General features: G+C 40.0%; 1 protein-coding gene across 6 annotated transcripts in view; it reads left to right on the top strand.

The window, feature by feature from the left end:
• EXD2 (exonuclease 3'-5' domain containing 2) overlaps positions 1-15,014 on the top strand; it is a 61,280-nt gene that overhangs the window by 22,968 nt on the left and 23,298 nt on the right. For all 6 annotated transcript variants that reach the window (XR_013440752.1, XR_013440751.1, XR_013440753.1 and 3 more), the window contains 2 exons: positions 5,367-5,623; positions 10,732-10,858. Coding sequence is in view for 3 of the 6 variants with exons in the window: in XM_036107225.2 (XP_035963118.1) it covers positions 5,367-5,623; positions 10,732-10,858 (384 nt within the window). In the remaining 3 variants the exon portion in view is untranslated. The remainder of the gene's footprint in view (positions 1-5,366; positions 5,624-10,731; positions 10,859-15,014) is intronic.

Raw genomic sequence — 15,014 nt, forward strand, 5'->3', positions numbered from 1 at the left:
TGACTGAGCCACCCAGGTGCCCCCCCCCTTTTTTTTTTAATATGAGAGAGAGAGAGCACATGAGTGGAGGGAGAAGCAGGCTCCCCGCTGAGCAGGGAGCCTGATGCGGGACTTGATCCCAGGATCCTGAGATCATGACCTGAGCTAAAGGCAGACGCTTAACTGACCGAGCCACCCAGGTGTCCTCCCTTTTCATTCTTGACATCACTTATTTGTGTTTCTCTCTTTTTCTTGATTACTCCTTCTATGGGCTTATCAATTTTATTAGTCTTTTCAGAAAACCAACTACTCACTTTGTTGATCTTCGTTATTGTATGTGTGTGTTCTCTTTCACTGGTATCTGCTCTCTCATTTTTTTCTTCTACTTGATTGGGTATAATTTGCTATTCTCTATTAGTTCTTCAAACTACTTTAATCTGACCTACTAGACTACGCTACTGGAATTGATCAAGTTGATGGCTTTCTTGTTTTCAATCCAGCAGACACTTGTGTGGACTCGTGCTATTCTAGCTCTCAAAAGCATCTGCATAGTTCCTACATAAGACATTCTTCTTGGTTTTCATGTCTTCACACTCTCCTGTCTTATGTCATACTGTTCTTTAATCTTTTTTTGTCTTCTGATCTCTCTTTTACTTCACATCTAAATACCGAGGTTGCTCAGGCTTGGTCTCTTCTCTCTCTACCCCAGGGATTGCAAACTCATATGCCTACAAGTTCCAGATGGGAAATGTAAATGAAGATGTGGAGTGATTGTTTGCATTTTTGAGCATATAGAGATATTCTGAAACTTCATAAAGAAATATGCTCCCTCCCTTTTTTTCTTTAAATACAAGGCCTCTATGATCTTTTATTTTCCTAGCTTTAATAGAGACATGGATCCTGAGAAATATTTCTTTCTATTAGAAAAACAGTGGTGGGGTGCCTGGGAGGCTCAATTAGTTTAAGGGTCCCACTTTGGCTCAGGTCATGATCTCAAGCAGGGGTGGGGAGGGGTGGTGGTGGTTGGGGTGGTGGGGAGGGCGGCAGGCTTCAGTGTTGAGAAGACATTATGGTGAATTAAAGAATTCATGCCTTAAAAAAATGAGAAAGCTGCCATATAGGTCAAGCCAAGTGTTGCCAGGTTGTCCAGTTCTTTACAGAGAAACTTGGAATATAAATTTTTTAAACATGTGAACTTTACTAATTTTTAAATTTTGGTGCAAGTTTTTAAAGACGTGGAGACTAAAACAATAATAATATTAAATGTGTCTGTGGATCAGCAGATGTGTCCATGGACCACTAATTTATGTCCTCTATCTACATTCTTCTCTTAAGTGAGCTCATCTGTTTTATAGCTTTAAATATCATTGATACACTGATGACTCTCAAAATTAGAACTCCAGCCTTTTAGATCCACCTACCTACTTGATGTCTTCCCTTCAGTGTCTAATAGTCATCTCAAACTTAACACGTTCCTAAAAGAACTCTTGAGTTTTCTTCCTAAATCTGTATTATCCTTAGTCTTCTCCACCTTTAAGATGAATATCAGGGAAACATCCAACCCCCAAAGGGCTAACTAAGAGAAATGATAAGATTGAAAGTCAGACACATGGGCGCCTGGGTGCCTCAGTTAAGCGTCTGCCTTCGGCTCAGGTCATGATTCCAGGATCCTGGGATCGAGCCCCATGTGGGGCTCCCTGCTCGGCGGGGAGCCTACTTCTCCCTCTCTCTCTGCCCCTACCCCCGCTGGTATCTCTCTCTCTCCCTCTCTCTCTCAAATAACTAAATAAAATCTTAAAAGAAAAAAAGAAAAAGGAAAAAACAGACACAAACAGGCGGTTATGGAATGCTGGGTTTCTTCAATGGCAAAATATATAGAAATTCAGAGAAGTAGTTGCAGAAACAGGAAATAACACAGCATGCTACCAGATAGAGGTAGAGGTATGGGTTTCCAGACCCCGCTGAATTACCCATGGTAATGTACAATTATGCATAAATCACTTGTACAAAATGAGGTTTCTGCTGTTTTAGAAGGTAAAACATGCCTTTCTCTTGGGAAGGTGGGGATGGAGGTGTTAATCTTTCTGGCCCCTGTCTCCTGCCTGATATTTTCTAGAGTCTCTGGCTACAGATATCCTTGATCAACAGGTGCAAATAACTGGTGCAACAAAGATTGAATGAAGTGAAGGTTATTTTCCGAAGAGCATTGTTCTGCAGGCCCAGGCTTCAGGCCTACTGGAGGTCTATTTCCTTTTCCTTTCCATTAACCCCTTTCTAGTAATAGTACCTAGTGCTATCTCCAAAGTAGACGTTGCCTCCATCTAGTTCTCTACATCTCCTCTGCTTCCTCCCTAGCCCAAGCCTCACGTGACTCTCATCTGGACCTTTGTTGAACCGTCCTGACTGTCCTCCCTGCTTGGACCCCTGTGCACCTACAGTCCCTCCTCCATTTAGTAACCAGAGTGAACTTTTAAAAATGAAAGTCAGACCATGTCAGTCCTCTGCTTAAAACCCTTTCATTGCTTTGCATAAAACCAACGTGTCTTAATTACTTATCTGTACTTAAGAACTTAGGTGCTCTGGCTTCTCTCAGCATCTCTGATTTGTCTCCTGTTCTCTTTCCATCCTCCTATTTTTTTTTTCTCATCCTCTTATTATTACTTGCCAGGCTTATTAAGCCTTTATTCTGTCACTTGAAAAGGACAAGCTCATTTGTATCTCAAAGACATGGTCTAAATTTAACTGATACCATAAACTCTATAGACTAAGGTTGCTCATTAATCTGTTCAAAGCCCAGAAGATGGTCCCAAATCATTCTTTACTCTCTGCTGCCATCGTGGGGTCATTTAAAGAATTGTGGGCTTTTCCAGAAAGTTTTATCAGCTCTAGACTTCCTGAAGCCAAAATGGATGATCCACTGGCCCTCAGAAAGGAGATTCTAAATCATCGCTGTCTAAGTGAATCATTGAAATACGGAAAAAGTGTTAGAAATTTTGTCTATGATTTTTGATGGCATCATTCATTAAAAGTTTTTACTTTTGTGTATGTTTAGTAATGTCTATAACATGTTAATATAGTACTACAAATAGTACTACATGTTTATAATATATAAATACATATTTATATATGTATGTATGTCCCAGACATTTTTTTATGAGTTCGTGAAGTAGAAGTCAAAGACGAGGGCTCTCTGAGTTTTGTTTCTAACAGCAGCTCTGTGACTATCTCCTCTCTGTGGTTTTGGTCATCTCAGCTATGAAATATCCTACCTCGGGTTACTTGTAACACTTTGTTTGAACCACTCCTTTGGTATTTACCATGTCATTTCTGATGGTGTGAGCTTGTGTGTATTGTACTCTACCAATAAGGCTGTAATCCCTGAGTCACGTTCCATCTCTTGCGTAAGTTTATAGCCACAGTGGCGCGTGGCACAGGGCCTGGCATGATGATCCGTGGTAGTGAGAGCACCACACTGCCCAGAGTGGGGTTCCCCACTGTAAATAGCTGGGGCAGGTGATTCGTTGTCGTGAGCGGCTATCCTGTACGTTGTAGGATGTTTATTGGCAGTCTGACCTCTACCAGTTAGATACTTGTGCACCTCATCTCCCAACTTGTGACAACCAAAAATTTCTCCAGATGTTGCCATATTCCCTGGGGTAGTGGAAGGGGTGCAAATGAATCTCGGTTGAGAACTGCCCTTCTAGATCAGGGAATTTTTTTTTTTTTTAAGATTTTATTTATTTATTTATTTGAGAGAAAGAGAGAGAGACAGAGAAACAGCATGAGAGGGGAGAGGGTCAGAGGGAGAAGCAGGCTCCCCGCTGAGCCGGGAGCCCGATGTGGGACTCAATCCCAGGACTCCGGGATCATGACCTGAGCCGAAGGCAGCTGCTCAACCAACTGAGCCACCCAGACGCCCTAGATCAGGGAATTTTGGTACTAGTCCTAACTTTGTCATTATGCCTGCATGTGTAGGCAAACTGCTTCACATGTAGGTCCTAAATTTCTTCTCCCAAAAAATGAGGATTGGGATTTCTTGGATGTTTAACTTGGGTTCCGTGAGATAGCTTTAGAGGATCTTTCTTTTTTTTTTTTTTAAAGATTTTATTTATTTATTTGAGAGAGAGAGAATGAGAGACAGAGAGCATGAGAGGGAAGAGGGCACAGGGAGAAGCAGACCCCCCGCTGAGCAGGGAGCCCGATGTGGGACTCGATCCCGGGACTCCAGGATCATGACCTGAGCCGAAGGCAGTCGCCCAACCAACTGAGCCACCCAGGCGCCCGAGGATCTTTCTTTAATGTGAACTTTGCAAGTGAATTTTTCTGGGAATAATTTCTTAGCTTTCAGCTTTTTTCTCCAACTTATCTGTTACCTCAAAAAGATTAAGTCAGTTTGAGAGAGAGATAACGACAGAGATAGTGAGAGAGAGCACGAGCAGGGAGGAGAGGGAGAAGCAGGCTCCCCACTGAGCAGGGAGCCCCATGTGGGACTGGATCCCAGGACCCTGGGATCATGACCTGAGCCGAAGACGCTTAACCAACTGAGCCACCCAAGCGCCCTAAAACTAAATCAGTTAATATATGAAGTGATTTTCTTCTCAAGATATAAGGATCCTAGCTTATGCTCAATATACCTTTTTTTTCCTTAGTGAACACCATTTGTGATCATAAAATGCTGAGAAAGCATTTTGTGCTACCAGGATTTATTTTATTGGCAGGTACCACTTACTTATAGTACTGTATTTTCTACCTGTTGTCAAAAATTGGATCTTGAGGCAGTAACGATATGGTAAATGAGTAGCATTCCTAGCACGCATGTTGGAGAGTCTGGATAATGAAAAGTATGTATTTATCATTTGGCACTCTACTCCTTAGCCTTTTTTCACTTAGACTTTTATTATTTTTTTATTTTTTATTTTTTTAAAGAATTTTATTTATTTATTTGACAGAGAGAGACAAAGCGAGAGAAGGAACATAGCAGGGGGAGTGGGAGAGGGAGAAGCAGGCTTCCTGCTGAGCAGGGAGCCCGATGTGGGGCTCGATCCCAGGACGCTGGGATCGTGACCTGAGCCGAAGGCAGACGCTTAACGACTGAGCCACCCAGGCGCCCCTTCACTTAGACTTTTAAAACCAGCACGTTTCACATGACTCAGCCAGCTCTCCTCTGTGTCACTCTTTCTGGACTGCTCACATTTGTTTAGGTTGCTGCTTCACAGAGTCCATTGCATTTGTTAGCATAGGCTCATCCTTCTATTTGAACCAAAATTTGGTCAGCCGCTTCCTTTGGGAAGTTAAGGATGTCCCTCTTAGACTTTTTTTGCCAGTTTCATGTTGTACTTGGTGCTGTGGTAGGGCATGACCTGTTTCCCTGTTTTCCTCTGTTGCAGGTGAATTCGGAAGGCAAAGCCAGCCCTCTGTCACTCCTTCAAATGGCCTCCCCAAGTGGCTTCTGTGTCTTAGTTCGCTTGCCAAAGCTGATCTGTGGAGGAAAAACACTACCAAAAACTTTGTTGGACATTTTGGCAGATGGCACTATTTTAAAAGTTGGAGTAGCATGTTCAGAAGATGCCAGCAAGCTTCTGCAGGACTACGGCCTCGTGGTTAAGGGGTGCCTGGACCTCCGGTACCTAGCCATGAGGCAGAGGTAGGGTTGTATGAATGCTGGGGTTCCTGGAGCTGTGGGGCAAATATCTTAGCAAGATTTGTGGAGTACTGAGAACAGTAAGGAAGCATCCAAAATTTTTTAGAAGCCTAGAGGCTTCTGAGATGCATATAAATTTGTGAGGAAATATTCCAGCTTCTGAGAAAACTTTAGTTACCTAGGATTGGTCTTCTTAGATGAAACGTCGATAAGGTGTCTCCATAAGCTACAGGTTGTAAACTGATGGCACCACTGGCTAAATTAGGGCTTCACATTTTGATTTTGCTTTTATTGATTTTTTCCCCATATGATATATATATATTTTTAAAGATTTTATTTTTATTTATTTGACAGAGAGGTAGTGAGAAAGGGAACACAAGCAGGGGGAGTGGGAGAGGGAGAAGCAGGCTTCCCGCTGAGCAGGGAGCCCGAGGCGGGGCTCCATCCCAGGACCCTGGGATCATGACCTGAGCTGAAGGCAGATGCTTCACCCAGGCGCCGCTCCCCGTATGATATTTTTGGGAATTTTTAGTTTAAATCCAGAAGATTTGATGTAAAAGTCTGTATTTGGGGCGTCTGAAAAATCAGATGATTTGACTAAGCAAGGTCAGGGGTTCTAGATGGTAACAATTGCTGGGGAGAGGTATGTGTCTTTAGATGCCCATGCTCTGTTCAATCGCCAGAGTCCCCACCTCTCCCATCCACTGTAACCCCAACTCCTCCTGATAAACATTTGAGTCTGCAAACCCTGCTTTAGGCCAAAAGTAGTGGTAGACTAATGCGTTACTGGGAGAAAGAGAGATTTCCCTTTTCCTTGGAATTCTATTCTTACAGAAATTCTATTCTAACTTGTTTTTCAGGGAGTGGCAATGACCTTCTCATGTGTGCCTGTGTGTGTGTGTGTGTGTGTGTGTGTGTGTCCTCATTTTAATAATGTGGAGTGAGATAGCCTCTCTCCCTACCTCAAATGACACTGACATTAAAAGTTCAGAGGATTTGATAAACTAAGAGAAGGCCTGATTAAAATCTCTTCTTACCGGGGCGCCTGGGTGGCTCAGCTGGTTAAGTGGCTGCCTTCGGCTTAGGTCATGATCCCAGGGTCCTGGGATTGAGCCCCGCATCGGGCTCCCTGCTAGCGGGCAGCCTGCTTCTCCCTCTCCCTCTGCCTGTCTCTCTGCCTACTTGTTCTCTCTCTCTCTCTCTGTCAGATAAATAAATAAAATCTTAAAAAAAAAAAACACAAAAAACTTAAAAAAAAATCTCTTCTTACCATTTTTTAGTATAAAATGGAATTTTATTTTAGTTTAGTAGTTTGTCTTATGTAAATACAACGCTTATCAAGCGTTTTCAAGAAATACATTGACATATTTACTGTAAGAAAAATTTAAATCTGTGAAAGTATTTGGAGTGTCACCCCAACAGGCACCTTTCACCAGGCCTTCCCCCCCCACCCTCCCGCTGGGCACCACCTCCCCAGAGGTGTCCGCTGTCACTCTCTTCTGTTAGAGGCGGTGGGTGTAGGAGCTAAGAGTTGACCCTGGAGTGAGCTGTGCGGTGGCTGTCCCTCACTTCCCTAATCTGCAGCAATAATTAGGTTCCCGCCTCCCAGGATTGGTGTGTGGATTGCAAGAGTTAAACTGCGTGAAGAACTTGGAAAGAGTGTGTCACCCAGAGACAGTGCAGTGTACTGCTGTGTTTGGCTCTTACTAATGTCCTCGTCATTGTCGTCATTGTCACCACCTCCCTCAGAGCCCTCATCGATCAGCGCGTCCTTCCAAATCTCTTCTGTGCAATTACAGTCCTCTCCGGGAATAGATAGAAATGAGAGGTGCATGAATTCTCCATTTCACTAAGCGCAGAATGACCACGCATCAAAATAAGAATTTGGCCAAAGCTGAATATTACCATGAACTTCTCTAGAAATAAGAATGAAGTATTTATTGGGCCTTTCCGTGTTTAATGAGATTTTTAAAAACATTTTAAAAATTATTATTTTATTGTTGAACACTTTAGTAGTAAAATTAGAAGTTTTTGCCATTATAGTTTAAGAGATTTGACGTTATAGTGCAAGGATTATACTTCGCTCTATTAGCTATAGGTTGCTCCTGACATTTGCCATAAGTAGTTACTTTCAATTGACATTGGGAGGAGCACATTTTTTGGTAATGCTTTTCTTCTTACTCTTTATATTTTGTGTTATATGTTAACCAAAGGTAATTTATTATAGAGATTGTTGTATATGACTTTGGAATCTTTCCTATTGAATTGAAACGGCAAAGGTGGCATCTTGTTTTTAATTAATTCTCAAGAAACGTGCAACCTTTCCAAATACGATGTTTAAAAAAAGACTAATGACCTAAATGGAATCAAGTAGCTTAAAAATTAAGTACTGTCCTTCAACGAGGGTAATGATTTCAAGAATTAAAGAACAGCCATGCTTGAAAAATTATACAGCTATTAAAAAGAATGAAATAGGGGTGCCTGGGTGGCTCAGTCGTTAAGCGTCTGCCTTTGGCTCAGGTCATGATCCTGGGGTCCTGGGATTGAGCCCGCATCGGGCTCCTTGCTCGGCGGGAAGCCTGTTTCTCCCTCTCCCACTTCCCCTACTTGTGTTCCCTCTCTTGCTGTGTCTCTGTCAAATAAATAAATAAAATCTTTAAAAAAAAAAAAAGAATGAAATAAGTACATTTATACTTATCATGAATGGAAGTATCTGATATATTAAGTAATACAGCACCTTGCAGAGCAAAAACCAGAACAGATACCAAAAACGTTATCTCCTCCTCTGCTTAACCATCAGTTTATCTATTTGTGCATAGAAAAGGTCTGGAGAGGGGGGTGGGGGGATGGGTTAGCCCGGTGATGGGTATTAAGGAGGGCATGTACTGCATGGAGCACTGGGTGTTATACGAAGACAGTGAATCATGGAACACTACATCAAAAACCAATGATGTTGGGGCGCCTGGGTGGCTCAGTCATTAAGCGTCTGCCTTCGGCTCAGGTTGTGATCCCAGCGTCCTGGGATCGAGCCCCGCATCGGGCTCCCTGCTTGGCGGGAGGCCTGCTTCTCCCTCTCCTGCTCCCCCTGCTTGTGTTCCCTCTCTCGCCGTGTCTCTCTCTGTCAAATAAATAAATAAAATCTTTAAAAACAAAAAACAAAAAACTAATGATGTACTGTATGGTGACTAACATAACACAATAAAATTAAATTAAATTAAAAAAAAAAAAGAAAAGGTCTGGAGGGGCCACAGCCTACTGTTAGGAGTCATTATTCCTTAGGAGTGGAAGTATGGGGCGATAGGCTTTTACTTTTCACCTGTGATGCTTTCCTGTTGTCTGAACTTTTAATAATAAGCATTCATTACTTTTATAATTTCCAACAAAACAGAAGAGAGTTTTTTTTGTCTCCCAAAGCCTTAATTTTCATTAATTGAACCAAGACATTATGTATTTTTCCCTAAGTATGTCTGGACCTGTTTTTACTTTTTAGTCAGTACTGCCTTTTGGGGGTAATGAAATCCATCAATTACTGCTGGTTTTTGTAGGGAAAGACTTCCTTTTCTTCATCATTATAATGATTTCATTTCCTACAGTACCTGAGGGAGTCCTGCTTGCTTAAGTAACCCTGATGTGAACCCCCACCTCTAAGCTTCCTGTTCTAAAACTTCTAGTCTCTCACTTGGTAGCCAGGAAGTCAGCTCCACTTATGTAGACCAATGTGTTCTTTTTTTTTTTTTTTTTTTTAAGATTTTATTTATTTATTTGAAAGAGAGAGAATGAGAGAGAGAGAGAGAGAGAGCACACGAGAGTGGGGAGGGTCAGAGGGAGAAGCAGACTCCCTGCTGAGCAGGGAGCCTGATGTGGGACTCGATCCCGGAACTCCAGGATCATGACCTGAGCCGAAGGCAGTCGCTTAACCAACTGAGCCACCCAGGCGCCCCTAGACCAATGTGTTCTTAATTTCACATTTATTTCTTGTTTGGAATCTCTGAACCTTGGACAAATTAATTTTTTCCGCCACCCTGCAGGTATTTTAATCAGAAAGTGTTTGAAGGGCAGAAAGGTTGTTGTTTTTTGTACCTTCAGTTTTCAAATTTGAAAAGTAATTACATGAATACTAGCCAATGCAAATGTAGAAACATATAAAGAAGATAGATAATCACCACAAATCCCATACCCAGAGATAATATCACTAACATGTGATTGATATCTTTCTAGTTATCTCTTTGTGCTTTGTCTCTCTCATAACTAGACTCACACACATACATCTGGAATGTGGTATATATATTAACATAAAGGGACCACAACATATGTTTTCTCCCACAGTCTCTTTTTACTTAACTAATACGTCATGGACATCTCTTCACATCAATATAGATCCACATCCTTATTTTTTTTTTTTAAGATTTATTTATTTATTTTAGAGAGCAAAAGAGGGAGCATTCATATGAGTGGGGGGCAGGGGCAGAGGGAGAGAATCATTAAGTGGACTGCTGGCTGAACATGGAGCCCAGCAGGGCAGCAGAGGTGTGGGACTCCATCCCAGGACCCAGGAGATCATGACCTGAGCCAAAACCAAGAGTCAGATGCTTAACCGACTCAGCCACCCAGGTGCCCCATCCACATCCTTATTTTTAATAGCTGTATGGAATTTAATTGCATAGATATTTAACCAGCCTTTTGTTGATGGGCATTTAGGTTGTTTCTAATTCTTTGCTCCTATAAATGGTACTGCAGTGAAGATCATTTTATGTGCATTTGTCCTTAGGATAAATTCCTAGAAGTGGAATTCTTGAATCAGAGAATTTTCATGTTCAAACTTTTGAAAGCTCTTTATTGTTAAACTATTTTCAATAAAGCTTATAAAAACGGACTGTTCACGAATTTTAGATTAGACTGATTCTTCATGCTCCACCAATAGTAGATATAGTTATTTTTTTTAAATCTTTGCAATCTGATAGATAAATTATTTATAATTTTCATTTTATTTCGTTTGATGTCTAGTGAGTTTAAGTGTCTGCCATCTGTGTATTGGCCATTTAAATGTCTTTTTTGATTTGCCTGTTCTTCTTTTGCCCATTTTTGATACATCACTTACTTATTTCTTATAGAAACAATTTGCTCTGTAATGGGCTCAGCCTGAAATCACTTGCTGAGACGGTTTTGAACTTTCCACTTGACAAGTCCCTTCTGCTTCGTTGTAGCAACTGGGATGCTGAGAATCTTACTGAGGACCAGGTACTTCTTATCAGAGTAGTTGAAGAATGGAAGAGCCATTGCCTATGAAGTATAGTTCTTGTAATTGTAATCTTCAAACATAAGTATTGGGGGGAAATACTTGAAAAGAGACTCACTGAAGATAACTGGTCTATGTTTGTAAATGGTACTTAAGTAACAGAGTAAGAGTCCCTATTGTGTTTTATATTTTGAGCATTTACTATATGCCAGGCGTTTCAGAAAATGTAATTTTTTAATTATGAATACAAATGCATAATTAGAAAACCAAAGTGTTATAAGACATTGTAAGAAACAGTGTCTTCCTCCCACTCAGTGGCAACCAATTTCATTTCTTCCTGGTAATTACCATTATATGTTTAAATTACATGCATATATTATTCTTTCTTATTTTTTATATTATCTTTCGACTTCTTACAGTGGAAGACATGATTTAATATTCTTGTAATTCCTCTGTCCCCAAATACTTTTTCCCTTCCCCATCTTCCCAATATAGCTAAATCATCATTTTTATCAGATTAATATCTACTTATATTGATATTATTTTAGCTGAGCCACATAGTACGCTACAATTAAGTTTTTTTCTTATACAACTTTTTGTTTTCCTAGGAGTAATAATTTGTACTTTTGTTTGCTTTGTTTTCTATATACCTATTAACTGTTTCAAGCCTGGACTCTTTAATGGAACCCTACATCTTTTCTTGGCCGGTTCTGACACATGAGGTGACTTACTCCTTTTGTTTTCCCTTGGAGCTGTCCCTTCCAGACAGAACCCTTTGTCATCCTGCTTCTTTCCAAGAGCCCTGCTGCCCATCTCTGACCCTGGAATCTGCATTTACCCTCAGCCTAGGGAGTCCCTTCACCTTCCTTCTGGAGTAGATCCTCTGTCTTTCAAATTCCATGTCTTTTCCCTTCCTTTTCTTGGAGTACATTAAGAAAGGGAGCATAGGAAATTAATTTATGATACCCTGCGTGTCTGAAAAGATATTGGCTTCACTGTCTATGAACTGATACTTTCACTGAGTACAGCAGTTTAGGGTGAAAATCATTTTCCTTCAGAATTTCAGAGGTAATGTTCCCTGTCTTAGAGCTTCCAGTATTGATACTGAGCATTGTCACTTGTTTTCCTTTCTGGAGAATCTTCACTTTATTCTTAGTTCTTTCTTTTTTTTTAAGATTTTATTTATTTATTTGACAGAGAGAGACACAGCAAGAGAGGGAACACAAGTAGGGGGAGTGGGAGAGGGAGAAGCAGGCTCCCCACCGAGCAGGGAGCCCGATGCAGGGCTCAATCCCAGGACCCCAGGATCATGACCTGAGCCAAAGGCAGACGCTTAACAGCTCAGCCACCCAGGTGCCCCTATTCTAAGTTCCTAAAATTCATGATGATACACATTAGTGTGGGCTATTTTTCATTTTAGTATTAGAAGCCAGTGGACCCTTTGAATCTGGAAGCTCATGTCTTTCAGTTCAGATTATTATTCTCATAATATTTCTTTGAAAATTTCCCTCCCTTTTTTTTCTAGAACTCATATTATTTGGATATTGGACCCCCTTGAATTGATCCTCTGATTTCCTAGGAAAAATACTTTCTCCCTGATTTTTCTATCTCTCTATGTTTTGTTTTACCTTCTGGGAAATTTCCTCGAGTTTATCTTCTAACATTTCTATTGAATTTTTAATTATTCCTGTCATAATTTTAAGTGACAAGAGATTCTTGGTCTCCTCTGAATATTCACTTTTAAAATTACTTTGTTTTTGTGTAATAGATACAGTAGCTTCTGTTATCTTAGAGTATTAAAGATTTCTGAGATTTTCTTCTTCCTGTATTGCTTCATTTTCCTCTGAGTTCCTTATTTGTTGATTGGGTCCATCAGCTGTTGAATGAATAAGTAAAATGTGGTATAGCCTTATAATGGAATATTATTCAGAAATAAAAAGGACACATGGTACAACATGGATGCATCTTGAAAACATTATGCTAAGTGAAAGAAGCCAGTTGTAAAATATCATATCAGATTCTATTTTTATGAAATGTTCAGAATATATAAATCTATAGAGACAACAGAAATTAATGGTTGCCTAGGGCTGAAAGAAGTAGAGGATGACTGCTAAAGGGAATAAGGTTTCTTTTTGAGGTGATGGAAGTGTTTTAATATTGATTGTGGTGATGGGTTATGCAATTCTATAAGCTTACTAAAAATCCAGAATCTTGCACCATCTGAAAAGACATGTTTGGAACAATTGGAGACATTCGAATAGAACTGTGTATTATTGTACTTTGTCACTTTTAAAGTTCTTGGGTGTGGTAATGGTGAGGTCATGTAGAAGAATGTCCTTGTTCTTAAGAAGTACATGCTGATGCATTTAGAGATGAAGTATCATAATAGCTGCAACTTAATTTTGAAATGTGTTCAGGCACAAAAAAGTGTGTGGTGTCCATATTATAAAGAGTTAAAGCAAGTATTGACAGTTGTGAATGTCAGTTGGCATTATTATTCTTTTAACTTTTCTGTAGGTTTGAAAACTTTTAAAATAAAAAGTTGGGGAGGAGAAGTTAATTGCTACCAAATTTGAAGCCAAATTTGTGATCCTTATTATTGTGAGAATTCAGAATTTCCAAAGACTCTTATTCATTCTTTTTTTTTAAATTTTTTAAGTTTATTTATTTTCTTTAGTAACCTCTACACCCAACATGCGACTCGAACTTGCAATCCCAAGATCAAGGGTTGCACGCTCTTCCTACTGAGCCATCTAGGCGCCCCTGTTCATTCTTTATTTCAATATTTTGTTCTAATTATAAACATAAAGCTTAATGAGATTTTAGAAAATACAGAAAATGATACTTAAATTTGAATTTTAAGAAATGGATTGAGAACATAGCAAATATAGCCAGGGCTTTTGGACCAGTGGGCTTTATTATCAGTACCTATAGATTATAGTCACATGTCAGTAACTGAAACTCTTTTTTCTCAGGCTACTCAGTTTCTCCAGAGATGAATCATCTAGTTTTCTGCCCAAGAGGTATAAGCCCCTCTGCTTATATTCTGGTTGCTGAGTGGGGAAAGGTATTGGTAGTTTCACCAATCCATATGTACACTTTCCCATGGTCCCTTTCTCAGGTGACACTTTGCCCCCCCATGCCAGGCCTGGTGTTACTAGATCCAGATCCTCTGTGAGTTAGCCATTATATGACTTAAACTTTTACTTTTTGGGGGGTTAGAGAAGGAGTTATTGCCAGCCCTGTGGTATAAAGGAGAAGGTCTAGGGTTCTAAGTGTTCTTTATGAAGGCTTTCACCTTATCTTCTTGTTTTCACCCCTACTTGTACTTACTTTCACAGGTACCTGGTGCTTCCCATTCCTAATGCTTTGCCATTCTCTGTGGCTCAAATTAACTTGATTCTTGGATTTTTGGCTTACTGCCCCCGTAGGCCTAGATTTTAGCCTTCTCTTGTTCTTCCTTCCAAAATGTTGTTATTGGAAAGATTTAGCTGATATCTTCAGGTTAACATTATCCTGTGAGAGAGTTTGGGAGTCAAATTATCTGAATTTGTTTTCTGCAGCTATTTCTGACTTTCTGTGACCCTAAGTAAGTCACTTCTTTGTGCCTTGGTTCCTTTCTTTCTTTCTTTTTTTAACAGTTTTATTGCGGTATCACTTACATACAATATAATTCAGGCATTTAAAGTATACAAATTGGGGCACCTGGCTGGCCCATTCTGTAGAGCATGTGACTCATAATCTCAGGGTCGTGAGTTCAAGCCCCATGTTGGACATGGAGCCTACTTAAAAAAAATAATAAAGTGTAAAAAATCAATGGATTTTAGTATTTTTATAGAGTTGTGCAACCATCACCACTATCTAATTTTAGAACATTTTTATCACCCCAAAAAGAAGCTCCATACTGATTAGCAGTCACTTCCCATCCTACAGTCACATCCCATCCCCCCCACAACACCCTAACACTAGGCAACCACTAATCTACCTTTTGTCTTTATACATTTGTCTATTTTGGACATTTCATATAAATGGAATCATACAATATATGGTCTTTTGTGATTGGCTTCTTAATTTTGCATGTTTCTGTTGTTCATTCATGTTATAACATTTATTGGTACTTAATTTCTTCTTATTGCTATGCAATACTCCATTATATGG

Source organism: Halichoerus grypus, chromosome 8, assembly GCF_964656455.1.
Source record: "Halichoerus grypus chromosome 8, mHalGry1.hap1.1, whole genome shotgun sequence".
Lineage (NCBI taxonomy): Eukaryota > Metazoa > Chordata > Mammalia > Carnivora > Phocidae > Halichoerus > Halichoerus grypus.